Source organism: Pseudorasbora parva, chromosome 3, assembly GCF_024679245.1.
Source record: "Pseudorasbora parva isolate DD20220531a chromosome 3, ASM2467924v1, whole genome shotgun sequence".
NCBI classification, from domain to species: Eukaryota; Metazoa; Chordata; class Actinopteri; order Cypriniformes; family Gobionidae; genus Pseudorasbora; species Pseudorasbora parva.
In genome coordinates, this window is record NC_090174.1 from 9,037,762 (window position 1) to 9,063,282 (window position 25,521).

At 38.1% G+C, this 25,521-nt stretch overlaps 1 protein-coding gene across 1 annotated transcript; it reads right to left on the reverse strand.

Annotated features, from left to right (window-relative positions):
• Positions 1-1,244: 1,244 nt before the first annotated feature.
• LOC137070527 (ras-like protein family member 10B) lies at positions 1,245-24,831 on the reverse strand. The gene is made up of 4 exons (XM_067437761.1): positions 24,569-24,831; positions 23,632-24,010; positions 14,533-14,657; positions 1,245-4,495 (listed from the first exon to the last, which is right to left on the reverse strand). Exons 2-4 carry the CDS (start codon positions 23,917-23,919, stop codon positions 4,225-4,227), a joined length of 684 nt encoding a protein of 227 aa, XP_067293862.1. The 5' UTR covers positions 23,920-24,010; positions 24,569-24,831; the 3' UTR covers positions 1,245-4,224.
• Between the last annotated feature and the right edge of the window lie 690 nt (positions 24,832-25,521).

Genomic DNA, 25,521 nt, shown 5'->3' on the forward strand with positions numbered 1-25,521 from the left:
GGCGGTCTTTCGGATCAGCTTTGACCGCGACTCTGGAAGACTTGGAGTTAAGCTTTTCTCTGAGAAAAGAACAGCACTGAAGTCATTCTTAAAAAGGGAAGATGTGTTCTGAGTTTAACCGACCGGATACGGTGAATGTTTAATCTATCAACAAGCTTGCTTCACCTTCGTTGCTCTGGTTGGTTGTAGCGCTATCCTATCGCGTGCAGAGGGAGTTTGAAAGACAACCGTTTGTCCCGCCCCTCGGATTGAGCCCTGTCAATGGTGAGTTTCCAGACCAAACATCTTGATGTGGGTCTGGCTTGTCAGGCTAGTTATAATGAGCATTTCTCCTCAATGTCACACTCGGGCAGTCAGGGGCTAGTAGACGTGACTGATCAGATGATGTTCTTCCATATAATCAGGTGTTTAAGTTGAGGGTGATGAAACTCGCTCCATTTAATAACAACTGATACTGACATCTGAGCCACGTGAATGTTTGCCACATCATAATGCATGTCCATGTACAGATTCAAATTTGTATATTTTTACATTTTGTTACATGCTTTAAATATGTAATGACTGTACAAGGTTTTGTTCCTGTGCGATGTTTATTCATGTCTGCTCCACCATTTCTTCCTTGGCGTTTCCAAGTCACCTTGTGCTTCAATGTTTTTGGCTGCAGGTTTTATAAATAACTCTTGGCATAAGTCTGGAGCTAATAATAGCTTCGTCAGAACTGCAGCCTGTCACACTACAGCAGCTGTGCTCCCTTGCAACTTTCTTCTCCTTGTTCCCTCCCTCCCTCCCTCCAACCCCAGTCCCCTTTCATCCCCAGACTCTTGTCAGTGGAGAGGAGCACTTTGAAGATATCCTCTGAGGACTGTGAGAGCATGATACTGTGAGGACCTCAATTTTGAGGACTTGGGATGAAAAGATTAAATTCAGCTTTTTGGAATTACACTGAATCTTGTCCAATTATTTAGAATGACAGCGTAAAACATGCTTGCATTTGTCATGTTACCTGAAATTATTCTTTGATTGTTTAAGGATTAATGAACATTAGTAAGCTTCAGTCGTTCCTCGGTGAGACACGACGTTAAGCAATGCCTCACTGATTTATATAGTACATGCAAATCACATCTTGTTATTACTGAGTACGTGTAGTGCATTGTGCAAACAGTAGGGCAGATACACTACCTCTGAAGAACAGATACTGATGTATATTGATTTTGTACTCATACATCACACAGAACAGAAGAGAATACATTTTCAGTATCCAGTGTCCATTTATTAGACTTATGTGCTCTTTACACGTAGACATTTGTATTAACACGTATTTGATCAGACTGGGGTGTGTAGAAGAAGCTAGCCTGTATATTTGGTGGGTTAAATTATTAAAGAAGGGAATATTTTTAAGCTTTTACTTGCCTCACACAAACATCGTCCAAGCCTCTGTATGACAAAGTGGATTCCACAAGATCATACATTTATAAGACATTTATATTTAAATTATATTTTCCTCTTCCCCTTGTGACTTGATCTAATGTGTCTACAGCATTTCAAAGTGGGTCAAATTCTCATACCTTGGCATTAATTACATTTTTGGGGACATAGTATCAAGACATACCTTACAGGGATAGTTCAAGATCTGTCATTATTTACTCATCCACATGGCTTTCAAAAGAAGAACTTTTAATAATTTAGCAGTCACTCCTTTTCATGTAATTGCAATGACTGGAGACTGAAGATTTTATACATCATGCTGAAACATACAACGTTTGCACCACTGTTCTTATTGTTAACTTAAAGAAAAAGAAAAAAAAACTATTAACAATAATTTTCAGCAAATTAAATAAAGCTGACGAAAAACAAACTTACAGGTCGAAATGAAAGTTAATTAGGCAACTATCTAAAAATAAATGTTTAAAATGAAGTACTAAAAAAAATTAAAGCTATATAGAACTATATAAAGTAATAAAATGACAAAAGCACATTACCAGAACTGTAAAATTAAAATATATATTAATTTTTTATAAAAAAAACAGACCACAATTTAAGTTGTTATGCACTAAAAAACTTCCATTTGAGCTCTTTTTGGTTCATTCATGATGGGAAGATGTCCGATGAATGAATGAACTATTGTTTGATCTTTTCAGTTAATCTTTTCTGATTCACCAAACTGGCCTGAATAATTAGGTCACAAATCCAAGACTCCATTCGGTTGCAGCAGTTCTCTATCAAGCACACACAGTTATCACAGCTCACTGCAGAGGAAGATTATTGGTACATTTCTGTACGTTCATTTTACAAGCTATTGTATCGTTTCAGAGCCATATGGATAATTTTATAACTCTTTTATGGTGTTTTGCACCCATTTTGAAGCTTCAGTAACCATTCAATGTAACTGCATGAAGAAAAAAAACACATTATTAAAAATTCTCTTTTGTATTCCACAAATGAAAGAGTCATACAACAACATAGAGGTGGAGTAAATGACATTATTTGAACTATCCCTTTAAATACACAGAAGTGTCCATAGAACAAAGACTAGTATATTTGTGCTGTGTGGCATATTGCAGAATAAGTGCCAGTGTACGGCACCAGATCACACTTCTGCTTGCAGGTACTGGAAGACCCTTCAGCTTATAAGTAGGGTTGGCAATCGGATTTAGATTCCAATTCTGGAATCAGATGCTGTTAAAAAATTAAATTTCGCCTGTCGATTCCTCAGGTGTGTGCATGACGAATCGATAAGATGCAAAAAGAACTAAATTCGGCACTTGCACGCTGTTTTCTGTGATGAACTCATCCAGAGTGCGCACAACTACTCAATTAAATACATAAAAAAGTATTTTGTATACATGTCAAAATATCCTCTTAAACACAGTCTGTTATGTCTTAAATGGTTAGTTTAACCAAAAAGGAAAATTCTGTCATTAATTACTCACCCTCATGTTGCTCCAAACCTGTAAGACCTTCGTTCATCTTCGGAACACAAATGTAAATATTTCTGATGAAATCCGAGAGCTCTCGGACCCCCTCAGACTGCAACATAATTTCAACTTTCAAGTCCCAGAAAGGAAGTAAAGACATTTTTAAAATAGTCCATGTGACTCCAGTGGTTCAACCTTAATGTTATAAAGCGACAAGAGTATCACTTTTTGTGCGGAAAAAAAACCTAAAATAACACTTTATTCAAAAAGCTCTTCTCTCCTAGGCCAGTCTCCTATGCAATTCACGCAAGCATGTTGTTACACAACACAACCATGAGATCATGGGGTTGTGCTCGGCCAATAGTGAGCTGGTGTTTTGCTGTAAAACCCGTAAGTGCTGTACTTTGTGAATAGCCCAACAAAGTAATTAGCGTAAGAGAGTGACAGGGAAGAGAACAGATTGTTGAGTAAAGTTATTTTTGTTTGTTTGTTTTTCGCACAAAAAGTATTCTTGTCGCTTCATTACATTAAGGTTGAATCACAGTAGTCTCATGGACTACCTTTCTGGACCTTAAAAGTTGCAATTGTAATGTATGGAGGGGTCAGAAAGTTCTCGGATTTCATCAAAATTATCTTAGTTTGTGTTTTGAAGCTGAACGAAGGTCTTACGGGTTTGGAACAACATGAGGGTGAGTAATTCATGACAGAAATTTCACACTATCTCTTCAAATTAACGTAAACAGTTGAAAATGAAAACGCATGTATAACAATTTATTAGATCTGTGCATCTCTTAAAGTGACAGCAGCCTAATATACCTTCTGCAGTCTGTCATCACTTTAAAAAAAAACAAAAGAAAAAGAATACCACTGGCAAAGAAAAGAAAAAGAAAAGAACCTGAATCGACTGGATTCAAACAATACCTAACCCTACTCGTAAGCATAGAGGAGTGTCCCATGTTCTGTCCTGGCCGGAACATAAGCAATGATAAAACGTGTACTAATGTAATATTAAAGCTGATGTAATTTCTAATTAAATCTTGTCGCCTTTCACCAGCTTTTTGGCAGTTCCTAAGATAAAAGGCAGAGATGTTGATCCAAAAGGAGAGACATCGATTTGAAGGCTTAGGTAATGACGCAACAGGGACGTCCTGTTTTAAGACCACATCTGTCTGTCCATAGTTAAAGTCTCAAATGTTAAGTTCCTTGGCAAGAGGGTTATCACAGCTCTTCCAGCTGCCCAAACAATAACCGAGCATCCATCGCCAGACAGATCCCATAAATCGCTTTACAATGGCCAATGCAGAAGTCCTCACATCAGGACGCATCGCTCTCTCCTGAGCGCCCGCTGGAAACGGATGGTGGCATGGACGTGCTTGCAGCGGGCACAACCCATGCTGCGGAGAGCCTCGCCGAACAACAGTAAAACGTGCCAGTTGAACTTGGCAGAGCACTCCACATATCCACACTTCCAGCTCTTTCGGACTAAGTCAGATACGCTGTGTCGGGGGATGACGCGACCTCTCTGCAGATCACGCTTGTTGCCGACTATCAGAATGGGCGTCTCTCCAGAACCCATGACTCTGTGGAAAGACACACACAGACAAAACACTTTCAGTAAAAGGTATGAAGAACATTTCCACTACAAAGAATATGTTGTTCAATGAAAAGGTTCCATGATGGAGTTTTTTTATGGAAGATGCAGTGTGGTTCTATATAGAACCCTGAGATTCTTGATTTTAATGAAAACCAAATATGCCAAAAAGGTTCTAGATAAGAAGAAATGTCTTAAATGACCAGTGTTGGGGGGTGACACATTACAAGTAACTTGAGCTACGTAATCAGATTACTTTTTCAAGTGACTAGTAAAGTAACGCATTACTTTTAAAATTTACAACAAAATATCGGAGTTACTTTTTCACAATTATTTGACTGAGCTCTATTCTCCCTATGTTAAGAAAAATCGAGAGCAAGTGCAAAGGCGTTGTGTGTGAACAGGTTATTGTAGTTCTATACTGAATGTGAACATTTATTCATCTCACTTGCACAATAAAGATTCAGTACTCCTCAAAATGAATGAATTCAGTCAAAATGCAAAATCAGAATACTATCCAAACCAATAACTAAATATTAAATAAAACAAATATTTTATGCATTTAATCTACCTTTATTGACCAATATTTTGCTGCTAACTTTCGGTGATTCAGTTAAACCAAAAGCAAAAATTACTTTCGATTTTTTGTTTTTATTGCTGAAGTAAGATTGTTAAACTTTTTTTCTCCTGCGTCCTATTCTTCCATTATCCAGAACTTTCAATTATCCAGCTGAAAGGTTCATTTGAGCTGCGTCCTCTACTGTACACATTTGCATTTTTACTCGGCCTGAGGTTTATTATTTCATTTTTGGTGTGAAGACGTCTTTACATTTGCACAAAAATATAACTCATGTTATAACTACAAAAGGTGAGAAAAAGTAACGTAAAAGTAATGTAACAAATTACTTTTTTAAAGTAACTAAGTAACTCAATTAGTTACTTTTTTAAGAAGTAACGCAATATTGTAATGCATTACTTTTCAAAGTAACTTTCCCCAACATTGTAAATGACACATAATATTTTCATGCATAATAATTTTGTTTCTATTGTGATCTTTTTCTGTTTAATTTATAACATTTAGTTACAATTAAAAATGTATTAAAGCAAAATGTATTCATTAAAACTAATCCATAAAATGATCCCATGATGGGAACACCTAAAGGGTTCTATATATGAAGTGTCTGGCAGAACCCTTTAAAGCTACACTGTGTAACTTTTTTTAGGTTATTCTTAGCTAGAAACACTTAGTTCTTTCAAAAATATATGTGCTCATTAACGTATATTTACTTCTTTCAAGTAATAAAGTATTCTCGTAAGTTTATAATATGCCATTGAAAATACATACGGGTGAGGGGTTCGAATGCTGATCGCCATGTTGGCCCTCCATCTTGAAAGCACATTAGCCAAAGAGGGACATACCCGTAAATTCAAGCTTCGCCTTTCGCGTTTTAACACTCGATGGCACCATGTCGAATGTGAAGAGGGGGATTGCCATGTTAATCTTGGACTTAATCGGCCACCGTAGGAGTTAAAACGAAATCAGAATTGAGAGGAACAGAAACTAATATTCACTGGATGGTCATATACTGCATACACTGCTAGATGGGGGAAAATATCACACAGTGTGCTTTAAAGTTCTATATAGAATATTTTCTTTTAAGAATGTATTTGGATGATTTTGGGTATCAAAAAACACAATAAAACAATTATATCATAATATTGATATAATCAAAACCTTTCGGATGCAATATTTATGGGAGGAGAGTATTTAAAATGAATCACGCAACGTGCTCTACTAAGGTTTGTGGCATTCATTGGGATTTGCAGCATTATTTAACACCCCAAAAAAGCATGGCCTTGTCCCAAATGTCCCACTTCATATGGACTTATGATCTTGTGGACTTACAATAACTGCGCATGTCCGTTAAGTCTATTATTAGAACATATAGAGTGACCCATTGGTCATTATAGTTGTCAGAAGTGTGCTCGCGATCGCCCCCTTTGGTGGTCGATATGTCCTCGAGGCTTGAGCCATGTTATTTTTAACTTGCTGCACCTGTGTGTTAGTAGATCACCCGCACATGATTATCAGCGGCTCTGCTGGTTTGTAACACTGCACTAATTTGTGCTGCTCTTGGTAGATTTTGTCGGTCATAATGGAAATGAGCTGTGTACTTTATTGTGCGCATTATCAGTAGATCAACCGCAGAACTTTCCACTCCCAACCGTGCTTTATGGCATTGCGGTCTCAAGCTAATTTCCCCCATTTTGTAAATCTGACCCATGGTCTTTATGTGTTGGTGTCCGGTTGAACAGAATTCAGTAACAGACAATTGGTTAAGATAGATGCAAAGATTTTACTATACTTTTCCTGAGCATAAAATGTGCCTGTAATAACCTCAAAGAGAGGTTATCATAGCGTGTTCAACACTCTCAAAAAAAAGGTTCAAAAGCTGTCACTGGGGCAGTGTGCTTTTGTTCCTTTTAGGAACCAGTATGTACACTTATAAGGCACATAAGTGTGTCTTTTAAAAAGGTACCACCCCAGTGACAGCTTTTGTACCTTTTTTCTGAAAGTGTAATGAATAGAACCACCATGCTGTGATTGTGTGTCTGTGTCTATAAAGCATTTGATGAAGTGGAGAGGATATCCTTTGAGAGGATAAATTTGGGCTGTAATTTCATCAGACTAATACAACCATTTGAATCTCTACAAATGATCTTTCTGAAAGCCTCTATGATGTCTGAAGCTCTCTTTGCATTTCTTCAAGATGCTTTCACAATGAAGTGGCATCAACATACATTTTATGTAAATGAAAGCTATTTTTCCATCTGAAAAAAGCCTTGGTACCGTAATCAAACTGAAAAACTTTTTTAAATAAAATTGTAAAGTTGTTACCTTGAATATGAAATTAAACATAAAGCTTGTTTATCACACTTCTTATTCTTCTGCAGGATAGAAAAGATTAATAATATGCCTAAACTGGCATGTCATTTTCCCCTCATCCTTTCTTCCAAAATATAGTATCAATATATTATCAAGTTATGTGGTCATTTAATTTTTTCCACATATTGCTTGTTTGAAGAGAAATTGGGCAAAATATAGACTTATAGTGCTTCACAGATGCAGGTGAAAATCTTGCATTTCTTAAATAGGCTTTGATGCGGATAATTCAGAGAGACAATTGAATCCATTGAGGACATTAGATTAGGCATCATTTTAACATTCCTAATCATGACTTCTCAATGAGTTCTATTAATCTTCAGCTGATTAAAGGTGCAGAAATCAAGGGGATAGTTCACCTAAAAATGAAAATCCTGTCATTAATGACTCACCCTCACGTTTTTCCAAAGCCATACAACTTTTGTTCATCTTTGGAACACAAATGAAGATATTTGTAATGATATGCGAGAACTTTTTGTCCCTCCATTGACAACTATACAACTACCACTTTGACGCTTCCAAAAGTTTGATCTTTAAAGAGATCGTAAAACTAATCCATATGCATCGAGCAGTTTAGTCCAAAATTTTCCTGAAGAGACACAATCGCTTTATACGATGAACAGATTGAATTTAGGCTTTTATTAACACATTAACATTGCCCTTATGAAAGAAAAATATATTTACCAATATATTACTTGAAATATATTATAATATATTGTAAATACATGAAATAATATATTGATGGTATTATACAATATTCCTTTAATATATTGCAAAATATACAAATGATTGCCGCTTTCATGTATTGCAATATATTGGAGAATATAAATATTAAATCCCATATATGTGAATATATTGCCTAATGTATTACATGATATTTTTTAATATACTGCAATAAATGTATGTTTCCTAAGGGTGATCAGGGAACAAAAACAGAAGATCAACTGAACCTGGATATGCGAGAACAAACCTCATTGGTTCTTGCAGAAGCTCAAACGTGCTGCGTAACACAAGAATGAACCTGGAGAATTGGTTCATCCAGAGAACATCCTTGAGCTTCTGTTTACCACAACTGATGTGCGCACTGATGAATGTTTATATGTGAATGAAAGCATAAATTCAATCTGTTTATCATATAAAGCAATCGTGTCTCTTAAAAAAAAAAAAAACTAAAACCGCTCAATTCATATGGATTTGTTTTATGATCTCTTTGTGAACTTTTTGAAGCGTCAAAGTGGTAGTTGTGTAGCAGTCAACGGAGGATCAGAAAACTCATTTCATCAAAAAAGATTTAGAAAGATTTCATCAAAAATATCTTCATTTGAGTTCTGAAGATGAACAAAAGTCTTATGGGTTTGGAACGACATGAGGATGAGTTATTAATGAAAGGATTTTCATTTTTTCAACAATCCCTTAAACCCTGTAAAATATGAAATAATAGTATTTTTAACTAATATTTAACAGTTTATTACCATTACATATTAGGATATAGTCACACTTGACGAAAAAAATCACCTAGCAAAACCTGCAATCCATTGAACGCACTGTGTTCTATCCCTCACAGCCTTGTTTTTATTCCTGTCAAAAAAAAAAAAATATGGCGCTACCCTGACTAAGATCTATTAGTCAGAGAGAGGGTTTTTGGCCCATTGGTGTCTAGCAGCCTCACATATATATTGCATGTGCAAACGGCTTCAGCGCAGCTCCGCAGTGACATGCTGTCAGGAGCCGGGCTGCTCTATCAACCTCTCGTCCTGTCTCCAACAGAGAGCACAGATCCCGGAGAGCAGCTTATGTCTCCTCACTTATCTCTGTTTGAGATGACCTGTGCCTCTGACAGCTCTGAAAAAAGACAAATAGATTTCCAATTGTTTCACTTCACAGAGGCTTTCCACAGCGCTGCACTGGGAGAGAAAGCCAAAAATAGACTTCTGCTGTGGAAAATACTGCGAATGGACAGCTACAGTTCTGATGTGCAGTCGTTTCAAAATGTGATCATTCAAAGCTAATCTCATGTCTGATGTGTGTCTGTGTACTGATAAGAAGATTGGGTTGTAAACACAATTAGCCCGAAACCTCCACAGACCCCGTACTGTCAGTCACCATGTAACTCTGGGTCTTGAATTGACAGAAACCACCAGTATTGTCCATCAGTCATCGTGTGTGACAGCTCTGGACTCTGATCCCTGACACAATCATTTCATTCTCAAACACAGCAGCGTCCCACTGCAAACAGAATTAATTTAATACTGCTTTCATTCATCATTCATTCTAACTCAATCTATTCTGATTCATTCATTTAGTCATTAATATTTAGGTGTTTTGACAGTCGGTCTGGATTGCTGCGCAGTCTACATCAATTTATCCTCTAAATCCGACATGTGTTGTGCTTCTCGGACAAGATCTGACTGAAAGGCTGGGACTATAACATTAACTTAAATAGAAAGTGGCTGTAAGAAAATAGCCAAATCATTGAATCCTCATTTCCCCCAACAGAGCAGCCATCAAGTAGTTCCAACTACTAAAGATGTTACAAATCTGCCTGGAAGAGGACGTGTCTATATCGTCCTAATGCACGGTCAGGAAGAGAGTTTGAGTGGACAAAGACTCTCCAAGGATCACAGATGGAGAATTACAGAGATTAATTGAGTCTTGGGATCAGAAAGCCTTGAAAAAAGGATAAAACGGCACCTATACATGACCACATGTTGTTTGGGAGAGTTTCAAAAAATCCTCCTCGCTCATCCAAAAACAAACTCCAGCATATTCAGTGATCAGAAATGACTGGAACTTCAAAAGGGACATGGATCTGTAGTCAGATGAAACTGAAAAAAAGAGCTTTTGGGAGCAAACACACCAGAGGGTTTGATGCAAACAGGGATAAAAAGTACCCCGTGCTGGATATTTAATGTTGTGATTCTATTTTTTTTTCCGCATTATGAACATCTTGTTCAGATACATGGTAAATACCAAAGCAAAATCAAAAAAAAAAATCTAAGTCTGACCGCCGCTGCTAGACATCTTATAATGGGTCGTAGATCGTCACTGTGTGTCACTGAGCACAAAATGAAGCTTCTGCCATGATCATCCCAGTTCCCTGACCTGCGCCCTGTAGAAAATGATGAAGAAGCCCCAGCATGGATCTGTGAATCTGAAGGATCTGGAGAGATTTTGTATGAAGGAATGCTCTCTGATCTCTTGTCAGGTGTTCTCCAAACTCATCAGGCATTATAGGAGAAGACTCAGAGCTGTTATCTTGGGAAAATGATGTTGCAATGAGATTTTCCACCCACTTTCAATTGTTTTACTTTAATAAAAGGTTTGAATTTTCCTGAATTGTTTGAATGAAAGATCGAAAGGATAAACAATCAGATTTATTTTCACAGCCGCTTTTCCTCATATTTACCAAGGGTGCCAATATTAGTGGAGGGCACTGTATCATGCATTTAAGGGTTAAAATGTTGTACAGGTACTGGATGTTTTGCACGGCTACTGTATATGGACACTATTAGGAACGTTAACAGATCTTCATACAAATTTTATCTGAGATCAGGACAGCTATTGTTTTACCAAGGATTAATTCACTGTCTCTCTTGCAATTCCTCACTCTAACAAGCTCTGTCTTATTACAAGAACAATTGACAGTGAGCGCTGTCACTTGGTTTGGTTATTAGCAGATCAGATCAGTGAATCGAACTGGCTCATCCTCCTCCTATTGTGTGCTAGAGGCTGTGAGGCAGTGTCGGGCCAAGGTGACTTAATTGTGTTCTGCTGGGATCAATAAAACATGAATGTTTGTCACCGGAACCGCCTGTCTCACTGCTCAGGCCTTGACGCAAGCGAAGCATGACAGCTGACGCCATTGATTACGCTAAAACTGCCTGAGTGAGAGACTCACCGCTGACACCTACACTGACCGTTTCAGCCAATCCGTGACTGAGCTGAATTTAAATAATGATGGAGCATCACTGTTACTGTGTGTTACTCTGATACACAGGGAAATTGTATTCCCTATCCTATTCCCTTTTTCTCTCTTTAGCAATCCACACATATCTGTACACCTCTTTTTTAACCTATTATTAAAAACAATTCTCATTTTAAGCATAAATCTAACAAAACACTAACTGCAGAAGAAAAAATAAATGTATTACATATAAATTCTCTGAAAACAAGTCAATATTATATTATATTCAAAGTCAATAAAAGTCAAATTTATTTAAATAGTGCTTTTCACAATACACATTGTTTTGTTTTAAAGGAGCTTTACAGAAAATCATGATGTTAATGTTAATAATAATCTTAATGCCTTATAATCACATTTAGTATATGAGAGATGTGTGATAATATACTTTACATTTTGGGATAATACAAACAATCAAGTATTTGAGATATGCTATATAATATATAGAGTGAGGAAAATAAGCATTTGAACAACCTGCTATTTTGCAAGTTCTCCAACTTAGAAATCATGGAGGGGTCTGAAATTGTCATCTTAGGTTCATGGCCACTGTGAGAAACCCATAAATAACAATGTATGATTTTTTTATTATTTATTTGTATGATACAGAAGTTTTTGAACACCTGAGAAAATCAATGTTAATATTTGGTACAGTAGCCTTTGTTTGCAATTACAGAGGTCAAATATTTCCTGTAGTTTTTCACCCGGTTTGCACACACTGCAGGAGGGATTTTGGCCCACACAGATCTTCTCTAGATCAGTCAGGTTTCTGGCCTGTCGTTGAGAAACATGGAGTTTGAGCTCCCTCCAAAGATTCTCTATTGGGTTTAGGTCTGGAGACTGGCTAGCCCACGACCAGAACCTTGATATGCTTCTTACAGAGCCACTCCTTGGCTATCCTGGCTGTGTGCTTCGGGTCATTGTCATGTTGGAAGACCCAGCCTCGACCCATCTTCAATGCTCTAACTGAGGTTGTTCCCCAAAATCTTGCAATACATGGCCCCGGGCATCCTCTTTTTAATACAGTGCAGTCGCCCTGTCCCATGTGGAGAAAAACACCCCAAAGCATGATGCTACCACCCCCATGCTTCACAGTAGGGATGGTGTTCTTGGGATGGTACTCATCATTCTTTCTCCTAACACGTTTAGTGGAATTATGACCAAAAAGTTATATTTTGGTCTCTATTGACCACATTACTTTCTCCCATGACTCCTCTGGATCATCTAAATGGTCATAGACGGGCCTGGACATGTGCTGGTTTAAGCAGGGGAACCTTCCGTGCCATGCATGATTTCAAACCATTATGTCTTAGTGTATTACCAACAGTAACCTTGGAAACGGTGGTACCAGCTCTTTTCAGGTCATTGACCAGCTCCTCCCGTGTAGTTCTGGGCTGATTTCTCACCTTTTTTAGGATCATTGAGACCCCACGAGGTGAGATCTTGCATGGAGCCCCAGTCTGAGGGAGATTGACAGTCATGTTTAGCTTCTTCCCTTTTCTAATGATTGCTCCAACAGTGGACCTTTTTCACCAAGCTGCTTGGCAATTTCCCCGTAGCCCTTTCCAGCCTTGTGGAGCTGTACGATTTTGTCTCTAGTGTCTTTGGACAGCTCTTTGGTCTTGGCTATGTTAGTAGTTGGATTCTTACTGATTGTATGAGGTGGACAGGTGTCTTTATGCAGCTAACGACCTCAAAACTGCATCTAATTTAGGATAATAGTCGGAGACTTTTTGGTAGTCGGACATTTTAAAGGCAGACTAACAGGTCTTTGAGGGTCAGAACTCTAGCGGATAGACAGGTGTTCAAATACTTATTTGCAGCTGTACCATACAAATAAATAGTTTAAAAAATCATATATTGTGATTTCTGGATTTGTTTTTTTTAGATTATGTCTCTCACAGTGGACATTCACCTATGATGACAATTTCAGACCCCTCCATGATTTCTAAGTGGGAGAACTTGCAAAATAGCAGGGTGTTCAAATACTTATTTTCCTCACTGTATATATATATACTCTTTTTTTTAGACATAAACCTTTTTTAATAGTTGTGTTTGAGTCCCTCAGTTGTCCTCGGTGTGAAAAGATGGATCTCAAATTCGTATAGTCACTGCTGGAAAGGGTTCAAATTTGCAAAAGATGCTAGAAGACATCTTCCAGCACAAAACACAAAAACAGCCGTGGATCATCCAGAAAACGACACACAGTATTGAGACTCACGGGTATAAACTGGACTGTAGGGTATGAACTGGGTTATTTTAATACATTTTATTATGTCAAATATTGTATTCAGGAAAGCACTAAATAAAAAATAACATGCATTTTGTATGATCTCTCTTATTTAGTTAAAATTATTCAAATTTTCAGATTCTGCAAGCGGTTCACATACTTTTTCTTGCAAATGTATATATAGATACATACAATATATATTTATGTATTTACAAAATTTTATATTAGATGAAGTTTGTCAAGATTAATTGATTTGACAGCACAATTTTTTACTGATTATGAAAATGATTTCTTGCATTTAACTAATTTTATTGTTCATTTCAAGTTATTTAATTAGAGCTAGAAAAAAGGCCATTTGTTCACACAATAATGTGATAATTAATTCAAGCAGCACCATATCAAAAGTGTTGACATTTGGATATCAACAAAAAGTGTTGACATATGGATATCAAGTCAAATAGCAAATTATATCAAAGCGATATCAAACAAGCATTTGTACACACTACACAGCCAAAACAGCTACAATTAGGCATCATCATCAAAACTGCTCGGGGTACAAAGCAAAAAGTCTCTGAGGCTTTTGAGTTAGCTTTTGATGATGACCTTTGCAATCAGCAGAGGAGAAAAGAAGACATTTTTGCTGATTTGGATCCACATGATAAAATGACCCAGTGTGCTGGCAGCCCATGATTACAGAAGGGTCTTGCCTTTTGATCGTAATTACAGCATCAAACATTGAAGAAAAGAAGGGTTGAGAAATATGCGGGAGATAAAGCAGCGCAGGGGGAAAAAAAACAGGGAATAGATAAAGCATAAGAGGGAGAGAGGAGGGTGCAAAGATGTAAAGGTGTGAAGGAATAAAAAGAGAACTAAGCAGAAATTCCCATCACGTACCTGGTCTCTAAGATCTGCTGCCGCATGGTCTTGACATACTCAAAGCTGTCGAAACAGCAGATGTCATACACCAGAATGTAGACATGAGCGCTCCGAATGCCTCGACAGCAAACATCTGACCATTCCTGCACAAAGAGCAAATTATCAAGCAACACAAGACCTTGATACTAATCGTGTGAAACATATCCAAAGTCGACTGTATCATATTTATTCTGCCATCTGTCATCTGATTGATAGTTTATACACTGTTAAAACAAACAAAAAGTTGCTGTCTTAAATGTTTAAGTACAATCACCTCGGATATTTTAGTCATTTAAACTTAAATTACATTTAACTGGCTTTACAAATGTGTTGAATCTTGCATAACTAATAAAAAAAAAGATGAAAATGACAAATTATTTTGAAGAGTTGAAGCAATATTAAAACACAATGCCTTAACTTACTGATCATAACATTTTTTACAGTCAAATTTTTTAGCAAATAAAGGGCCTTTTAGTATATAATTCTAAAAACGTTCCCCTCAAGGTCCTGGTACATGTATATTTTGCTGTGAAAATGTACTGATTTTTATCAATTAAACTTTATAATTACTTTTATATTGTTCGGAATTCGTACAAGATGAACACTTACTGAAATTATGTTAAAATGTTATACTTCAGTCAGAATTTCATCTAATATTTGGACAATATCAATATCAGTAACTGCAGAAAACTGCATATTTCTGGTCAGTTTGGGCCTCTGAATAAAACTGAGGTGTTTTTATATTTGCTCCTCAAGTATGAGCTCCAATTTCACAATACTATATGAGCCATAAAAGTCTGATGTGTTGAATAAGATAGTCAACACGAAACCAATATGCAAACTTATTAAAAAAGAAATCAGTAAACCATTTTCAAAAAATGTCTGACTTTTATTTCATATGACAGACTTTAAAATACAAGTGCTCAACTGAAACACTAAGCTTAAACAAAACATAACATTTTCAAACTTGAACCTTGAAATTTATATTACACATGTTCAGATGATTCATTCAGAACCTTTCTGTGTTGATTAATATGTGCTAGTTATAACGGAAGGAGATAGGAGTATAAAACAAGAAAAATGATAAGCTCCCCTATTCTTATTCTCTCCATTTGTTTGTGTATATTAGTCATGTGAAAAATGATAGAAGGCACTCTGATGGCATGTTTAGGACTTTACAAACAAATTATGATTTAAAAGAAGGTGTTTTTAAAAGAAAAAAATCTGTTACTGTGGCAAATTGAAGAAAGAAAAACAGTTGTCCTAAGGCCATGTTTACACCTTGTATTAAGATGCGTTTTGGTCGATCGGATCACAAGTAGACAAGGTAGACACGTTTACACCTGGTGTTTTAATCCATCTCTTTTGTCCACTTTTAACCAATTCTGTCCTGATTTCTTCGGGGGGTAAATGTGTGGGCTTTTTCAGATCTTTCGATCTAAAGGACGAAATCTCGCACAATTTACATATACGGAGACGACGGAAAAACATACAGAGCACCAGCTTTAGTTTTTGCGGAGAGTAGGCGACCTTTTAGCTGTTTGAACACATTCGACCACATGAGCGTTTACACTACGAAAGCAATCCAGTCAAACTCGTTTTTCCTCTGGAAGAGGTCAAAAGTGGACAAGCGCAAAACTTTAGACCCCGTTTACACTAGCATCGTCCATTGTGATCTTGATTCCAGGTGTAAACAGGGCCTAATTCACCTTGCTAATAGTAGTAGTTTAAAATAACTGCTAGTTCTCTGACAGGAAACTCCAATTGAAATTATAATTATGGATGTAAAGTTATGAAAGAATCCTCTCTTCCTATTGTCACTAATTAAAGCACTGAATCATTATGACAGCGCTGAGAAAGAAAAGTGAGCTGAAACAAAGGCTTCGCTGCTCAAGTGGCTCTTTTATTCTTTCAAGCTGTCTGAAATCACAAGTGTTACACTGAACCATAAACTCTCAGGCTGCTGGTTCATTATAAACCATTCTGCAATACTAATGCTCTCACTGTGCATAAACTTAGAGAGCCTGACACTGTTGCTGATCTGAATATCTCATAAATGTATACTATGTGGTTTTTATAAAATGAAAATTTTGCATGATTATTACATAAATGTACGAGTAAGTGAAGTGTTTCATCGCAGCACATGTATCTGCCCCCTTGGTTTAAAATGAAATGCAGTGTTTACAAGGGACTGCAAATCATAATTAAAGGCACACACCTACACTAATTAACACACACACTAATAAACAAAACAAAAGAGAGTAATCCAACACAAGGAACAACCTAATGAAACATTGTGCTGAGGCACATTCAACACCAGAAAAAGAGTGAATTAAACTGAGGCCATTATATACACAACTAACCAAGGATCAAAATGGAGGAACAGGTGTGTGAGAAATCAATATAACAATGAGTAACCATGACAACCATTGATAAATGTGCTAGAAACCATGACAACAGAAATGAAACGCAGGAAAAAATTGAGACAAACTTAAGCCAAGTGCACACTGTAAGATTTATAACAGTCCTTTATGGCTGTTGCTTGTACGAACATGATCCCCGCTGTAAAGCGTGTCACACTAAGACCTCAGTTGTCATTCATGTCAGTTTTACATCATCAATCAATGACACATTCTGAGACTGTGAGCTGCATTTACATGTGAGATAAAAACGGTGGCTGCAAGCAAACAAAAACAATCTCTAGTGTTCATTTTGCTCATGGCTTTTCCTAAAGAGGTGTGTGTGTGTGTGGGCTGGTAATCACTACGTTATGGGGACAAAATGTCCCCACAAAGATGGCAATATCCGAAATCCTTGTCCTTGTGGGGACATTTTTTGGTCCCCATGAGGAAAATATCTTATAAATCACACAGAAGGAGTTTTTTTGAGAAAGTAAAAATGCAGATTGTTTCCTGTGATGGGTAGGGGCAGTGTAGGGGGATAGGATGTACAGTTTGTACAGTTTGAAATCCATTACGCCTATGGAATGTCCCCATAAAACATGGAAACACGACGTGTGTGTGTGTGTGTGTGTGTGTGTGTGTGTGTGTGTGTGTGTGTGTCTCATAAATTGCATCATCAAGTTTTGGGCTTCTATTGGTTTTTGATTTGACGGTTGTAGGAGAAGTCACACGGCAGAATTGTGCCTCAAAACATCTGACACTGTCAGAATTTCATCGAAGCTAATATCTGATTGCAATTGGCTGTCGGAGACATGTCAAACTAGCAATTAAAGACTTTGGCCCAGACTTAGAGGAATCTTTTAGGATTATCAAAATTTGTCTCAAATGGCCAAATTGTAGCCGAAAACATACAGTGTGAACTCAGCTTAAGGATGCGGTATGTAGGATTGACAGCTAGTGTTTGAAACAGGTACTGCAGTCCAAATTCAAAATACTAGAGATCGTTGTTTCCCTCGCCCCCTCGGACTTGACGCTCACGTGGGTTACCAACTTGAGGTCCCACAACATAAGCGAGCAAAATTGACAATAAAAAACACTGTAAGTTGTTGAGTTGATTTATTCACATTTTAACATGCTCTCATTCATAGAGATTTTTAGATGGATGCCGAGGTTTTTTAGGTTGGGTAGAATCTGCAATCTCTGACCCAGTTTGTTTGCTGGCTTTCATGGCTGCAATATGCAGTGTTTTCCACTAGCTGGCAATCTGTAGTGGCGAAATACTATTGGGTAAACTGGCAACATGCGGTTTCGCAAAAGTCAAAAAAATTGAAAAAAGTAGAATAACTGGCTGTAGCTTTGTTTTTCTGCGAAACAAGTAGGATAATTTAACATTTTTCCTAAATATCTGCAAACTTTTGGTATTTTTTTTTTTTTAGTAAAGAGAAAAAACTTGCATACAGCACCTTTAAGGATACATATTTAAAGTGTATGTTAAGCCCCGTTTCCACCACAGGAACTTTACCCAGGAACTAGGAACTTTGGGTGGTACTTCGTGTGTTTAGACCGCAGGAACCAGGGTAAAATTGAAGTTCCGGGTAAATATTTCCCCCTCCAAACGGCCCTGCTCGCGAGGTAGTACTTTTTCAAAGTTCAGGAACTTTCGAGGGCGGGACTTGGGCGCTGAACATGCTGATTGGTTGAGCTCACGCAGTTCAACCGGCATTTTTAAAAGTCTTTTGCGAGGTTCGTTCTGCGTTCAGTAAATATCAGTCTTTGCTCTCTGTCTGGTGGCGCGCGGTCGTCTCAGCCATCTCACGTTCAATGTCCGTAATAGCTGATAATAATATACATTGTCATTTTAAATCTAGCTTTACAAGCTTTCTGAATATGCTGCAGCTGCATGCTGCTGAATCTGCATATTAGTGCTCTTTTCTGTCGTTCTTAATTACCTCTTTAGTAAACCTATACATAACCAGCAGAAGCAGCAAAGCTTGAATCTCTTCCATACTCGTTATTAATTTTTTTTCACCATGTAAACGACCTGACCGATTACTTTTAAGTGTGTGTCCTTACATGACGTGACGGCGCGCGCCGCGCTCATGTTGACAAGAGAAGAAAGCTAATTTTTCTGAGGGGTAAACTTTTTATTTCGTAAGTTATGAAGATAATGTTGGAGTAATGACACAGCGTATATTGCCCCAGGCAGTTTTTACTTTAACTGCGCCTGACAGAAGATTTTTTTTTCTGAGATGATTTACACTTTACAACAAATAGCTATAAATAATACTGTATTATTCCTGGTGGCCGTTAAGAGTTGCTATGGCTACAGTTAACACACTCCAGCTGCTGGAGAAAACAGCGTTGACATTTTTGGTGCGGCAGACAAACTGCATGTGACAAAATGATTGCGATTGAAAGTCATCACATGTAAACACCAGATCGGTTTGGATAACGTCTCATGTAAACAGTTCACTAAATCTTTCAATCGGTACACACACAAATGATTACGGTCCTTCACTGATTTTGAAGGAGCAGTCGCGCGCAGTCCTACATCACCGGACTAAAGCCCCGTTTCCACCACAGGAACTTTACCCAGGAACCAGGAACTTTGGGTGGTACTTCGTGTGTTTAGACCGCAGGAACCAGGGTAAAATTGAAGTTCCGGGTAAATATTTCCCCCTCCAAACGGCCCTGCTCGCGGGGTAGTACTTTTTCAAAGTTCAGGAACTTTCGAGGGCGGGACTTGGGCGCTGAACATGCTGATTGGTTGAGCTCACGCAGTTCAACCGGCATTTTTAAAAGTCTTTTGCGAGGTTCGTTCTGCGTTCAGTAAATATCAGTCTTTGCTCTCTGTCTGGTGGCGCGCGGTCGTCTCAGCCATCTCACGTTCAATGTCCGTAATAGCTGATAATAATATACATTGTCATTTTAAATCTAGCTTTACAAGCTTTCTGAATATGCTGCAGCTGCATGCTGCTGAATCTGCATATTAGTGCTCTTTTCTGTCGTTCTTAATTACCTCTTTAGTAAACCTATACATAACCAGCAAAAGCAGCAAAGCTTGAATCTCTTCCATACTCGTTATTAATTTTTTTCACCATGTAAACGACCTGACCGATTACTTTTAAGTGTGTGTCCTTACATGACGTGACGGCGCGCGCCGCGCTCATGTTGACAAGAGAAGAAGGCTAATTTTTCTGAGGGGTAAACTTTTTATTTCGTAAGTTATGAAGATAATGTTGGAGTAATGACACAGCGTATATTGCCCCAGGCAGTTTTTACTTTAACTGCGCCTGACAGAAGATTTTTTTTTTCTGAGATGATTATTACACTTTAAAACAAATAGCTATAAATAATACTGTATTAGTCCTGGTGGCCGTTAAGAGTTGCTATGGCTACAGTTAACACACTCCAGCTGCTGGAGAAAACAGCGTTGACATTTTTGGTGCGGCAGACAAACTGCATGTGACAAAATGATTGCGATTGATAGTCATCACATGTAAACACCAGATCGGTTTGGATAACGTCTCATGTAAACAGTTCACTAAATCTTTCAATCGGTACACACACAAATGATTACTGTCCTTCACTGATTTTGGAGGAGCAGTCGCGCGCAGTCCTACATCACCGGACTAATTTGCCTAATCTTCTCGGAACTTTATCGCGGTGGAAACGCAGACAGCTGCAGGTCTGGGGGGGAGAAAAGTTCCTGTAAAAAAGTTCCTGGTACAAATTGTTCCGGGTAATTTTGGTGGAAACGGGGCTTTAGTTGTGTTTTAAATAAAATATAAAACAGACGAAGCTGTTTCTTCACCTATAAATTCAATGTCAGACACGTATGTGTATATATATATATATATATATATATATATATATATATATATATATATATATATATATATATATATATAGATAGATATATCCATGGACAGATTATATTAAGTGTGTTTGAATTGAATCTGTGCACACTGTAAAAAAAAAATTCTCAGATGTGTTCTCGACATGCAGAGAAACTGTGCCCAATCATTTTTAGGCCATTTTACATGACCACCTTTAAGAGATTTCTGCAACTCTAGAGAAACACGGGATCATTTTCTCAGGGTTTTTTTTCTCAAGACTTCATCTGAGGAGATCTCATTAGTGATTTCCTATGCTGGCTTCATTTGGGTACAAGGGCATAGAAATTAATAGGGAAGCTATAGACATGTCCCTACCAACATCCAGCTAAACTTAATTATCCCTAGCAATAATATTGATAAAACAATTAAAATATATTTATATGTAACCACTGTTGTTGTAATGTCGGACACATTTGAAATGGGTTCACTGACATTCCCAGAGGAGTCAAAGTAAAAATTAATAAGAAAATGACATTTTAGGTGCATTTAGTCCATGGGTGGAGTAAAGTAAGTGTTTGAAATATAGCCTATGTGCACAGTTAGGAACTATACTGTCATTCCTGCGTAATAATTAAAGGTATCATGAACTGGCTTTTTAACAGGTTAACTTACGACGTTCGCATGGTTTTTACATTCAAAAACATCATAATGAATAAGTAATAGGTTATTTTCTACACTGTTTTTTCCAAATTATTCAATTTTGATGGGCATGCCGCACTGAAGAGTTGGAAGTAAACGCCCACGGCTAGGATCGGAGAAGATTTGCATATTTAATGAGCTTCAGCTCCACTGTTGGAGAAGGATTGTTTTGAAAGCAGCAACCGGAATAATTCTCTTCAAGGGGCTCAGTCTCAAAACGTATTTATCAAACAAACACAATGATTTATCACTTATCCACCCGTGATTTATTTTTTTATTACTTGGCCCGCCCAATCGGTGGATAGAAGCGCGAATCACGCGAATTCGAATTGTTTTCTGAGCCTGGTGTCTATAGAAGCTTTTCTTTTACTAACAAGGAAGTTTTCAGCTCTGAAACTTACAGGATATTCTTATATTACCATGACATTTTATACACTCATCAAAGGATTATTGGGAACACCATACTAATACTGTGTTTGACCCCCTTTTGCCTTCAGAACTGCCTTAATTCTACGTGGCGTTGATTCAAAATGTGCTGAAAGCATTCTTTAGAAATGTTGGGCCTTAATGATCAATGAACTTATTGTCATGTTCAAGAAACCAATTTGAAATGATTCGAGCTTTGTGACATGGTGCATTATCCTGCTAGAAGTAGCCATCAGAGGATGGGTACATGGTGGTCATAAAGGGATGGACATGGTCAGAAACATTGCTCAGGTAGGCTGTGGCATGATGCTCATGAGTGCTCAATTGGCACTAAGGGGGCTAAAGTGTGCCATAAAAACATCCCCCACACCATTACACCACCACCACCAGCCTGCACAGTGGTAACAAGGCATGATGGATCCATGTTCTCATTCTGTTTACGCCAAATTCTGACTCTACCATCTAAATGTCTCAACAGAAATCGAGACTCATTAGACCAGGCAACATTTTTCCTGTCTTTAATTGTCCAATTTTGGTGAGTTTGTGCAAATTGTAGCCTCTTTTTTCTATTTGTAGTGGAGATGAGTGGTACCCGGTGGGGTCTTCTGCTGTTGTTGTCCATCTGCCTCAAGGTTGTGTGTGTTGTGGCTTCACAAATGCTTTGCAGCATACCTCGGTTGTAACGAGTGGTTATTTCAGTCAAAGTTGCTCTTCTATCTGCTTGAATCAGTCGGCAAATTCTCCTCTGACCTCGAGCATCAACAAGGCATTTTCGCCCACAGGACTGCTGCATACTGGATGTTTTTCCCTTTTCACACCATTCTTTGTTAACCCTAGAAATGGTTGTGCGTGAAAATCCCAGTAACTGAGCAGATTGTGAAATACTCAGACCGGCCTGTCTGGCACCAACAACCAGGCCACGCTCAAAATAGCTTAAATCACCTTTCTTTCCCATTCTGACATTCAGTTTGGAGTTCAGGAGATTGTCTTGACCAGGACCACACCCCTAAATGCACTGAAGCAACTGCCATTTGATTGGTTGATTAGATAATTGCATTTATGAGAAATTGAACAGGTGTTCCTAATAATCCTTTAGTTCAATGTATATCAAAAGCCTCAAGGGAAAGTGGATTTCGTAATTCATCACCCCTTTGCTCCCATTCCTCAAAGTTCCTTGATTATTACGTAGGAATGAGAGTGTACTATAGAGTAGAGGGGTACGTGTGTAGCTGTTAACAGAGGGAAAGAAAGCACCCGATTTCATCAAAAAGATCTTCATTTGTGTTCCGAAGATGAACGAAAGTCTTACGGGTTTTGAACAACATGAGGGTGAGTAAATAAGGAAAGAACTTTTATTTTTCGTGTGAACTAACCCTTTAAGTGCTCTATGTATTATATGGGGTATTGCATATACATTATGTACTCTGAAGCTGATAAGATATGTTAACTATGGACAGAGTTAAGATAAAGTTAAATCTCAGTCAAACTACCTTTAACAACTTTATTCATGGACAATAACAACAATACTGTCCATGAATAAAGTTGTTTTCGTCACTGCTTTTATGTTCCCACCGCTGTCAAAATCTAACCTATGCCCATGTTTGGGTACCTCAAATGTGCTTTCTCTAAATATGCTAAAACTTTGTCCCGACACAAGGTCAGGTCAGAGTCATATTATTAGACCCCGTACAGTGTTGTGGAGGTTACCGTACCTGCAGAGAGCTGCCAGGAAAACTGCTGATGGCTGGATAATCTGTGATCTGAAGGTCATGCACATGACCATTGAGCACTGCGGCAGAGAGATGCACCCGCCGTGTCTTACTGGACACTGCCACCTCACTGTAGTCATTGTGAAGAAAGCGCTTCACAATGGCCGTCTTGCCCACCCCCTGAGCTCCCAGCACCGCGATCCGGAACTGAGGGGACATTGTCCTGTTTCCACCACGCCCCCGGTGGGCCGCCCCACCCTCCCTGCTCTCGCAAACAGCTGGCCAGTGCATTCAGAGTGACACATGGGCAGCACATAGTCCTGACTGAAGCGCAGAAAGCAGTGGTGGCCACAGCGCAGTCCCATTCATAGGCCAGCAGAACCTGTGGAGAGAAAAGTGAAACAAGAGAGAAAATGCCAATCAAGAGTCCAACTCAACTTTGACCATATGTCTATATTTTTGTAGTAACCTAAGCATCTATTGTGTTTATATATCATAGATATATCACAATGTGTTCATGATATAAAGCACTTAAATGGGGTCAGGATGATTTAAATGGAGCAAAGATATTAATAGAAATTGTCACACACAGGCAAACGACACAGGCAGCAGCACCTGTGTGTGTGAGCTATTCTTATGGAGCTGCTGCAGGGGGCGGGATGCATGATGCTAATCCAATAGTTTACTATGAAAATTAGAAGTGATTAGACTGATATAATACGACCCAATGCTTATGTAATGTACTCTATGCATCCTATAGAATAAAGACACACGTGTCATTTACTTGTTTATTTACTTCTATATAAGCGCTAACTTCCTTTGTAAATGTCTACCCTATCTAGAACGAAGGACAGTTTATCATTCCTCTAAAGAGATTTTTAGGTTTGAAGCGCGCGACTGTCGGTGCAAGCGTATCGCGCGCTCGGCAGCAATGACTTACCTTATGCGCAGGTGAGAAGTTGCATTTTTCCTGAGGTTCGGGCTGCTGAACACCTGCGCGATCTTTCTCGTCGAGTTCCCACTCTCCGGTCGCATTCAGGTGCAGAAGTAACCCTCAAACTGTCCTGGAGGAATATCCTGCTCTTCTCGCGTCATGTAGACCTCGCGCACTGCTCGGCGCGCGCATGTTAACAGACCGATAAATCAACGCTTGCGCGTAAAATCAGAGTGGTGGGACGCGCCGAGCCCTCGCGCCTCACCGGGTCAACGTCACAGGTTAATTGAATTAAAATAAATAAATAAATAAAAACCGCTGAGAGCTCTGCTTTGGCTATGGCAAGCCTTTTTGACATTTATTGCTTAAAATACATTTCTGTTACTAATCATTTTCTTTTTAACTAACACTTTATCCAGTAGTGACTATTTCAATGTCACTATTGTTGAATTATTATTTAGATACTAGAACATATTCTACAACCAACAAGTAGGCTACTAACAATAAATATATTGTCTAACATAATATGTAATCATTTTTTTTTTTTTTAGTTTTGTTTATGTGCCATTTTTAATTTCTTACTGGAATGGTTTTGTAAGTAATATTCCTTGGAAGAAAGTTGAGATATCCTACCTCATAAATTCATTGATCCACAAATAAAAATTAGCCCATGATTTATTTTTGATTTATAGCAGTAATTGTTGCTCTGTTTTTGAAGTCCATAAAAATGCATCTGTCCGTCAAATAACGTGCTCCACATGGTTCTGGGGGGTTAATAAAGGCCTTCTGAAGAAAAATATCCATGTTAAAAACTTCATAAAATAAAGTTTCAGCCGATCACCTTTAATATAACTCTGATTTTATTTGTCTGAAAGAAGAAAGTCGTATAAACCTAATATGACATGAGGGTGAGTTAGGGCGTTTTCACACCTGAAAGTCCGCACCGAGGTCTGAACCAA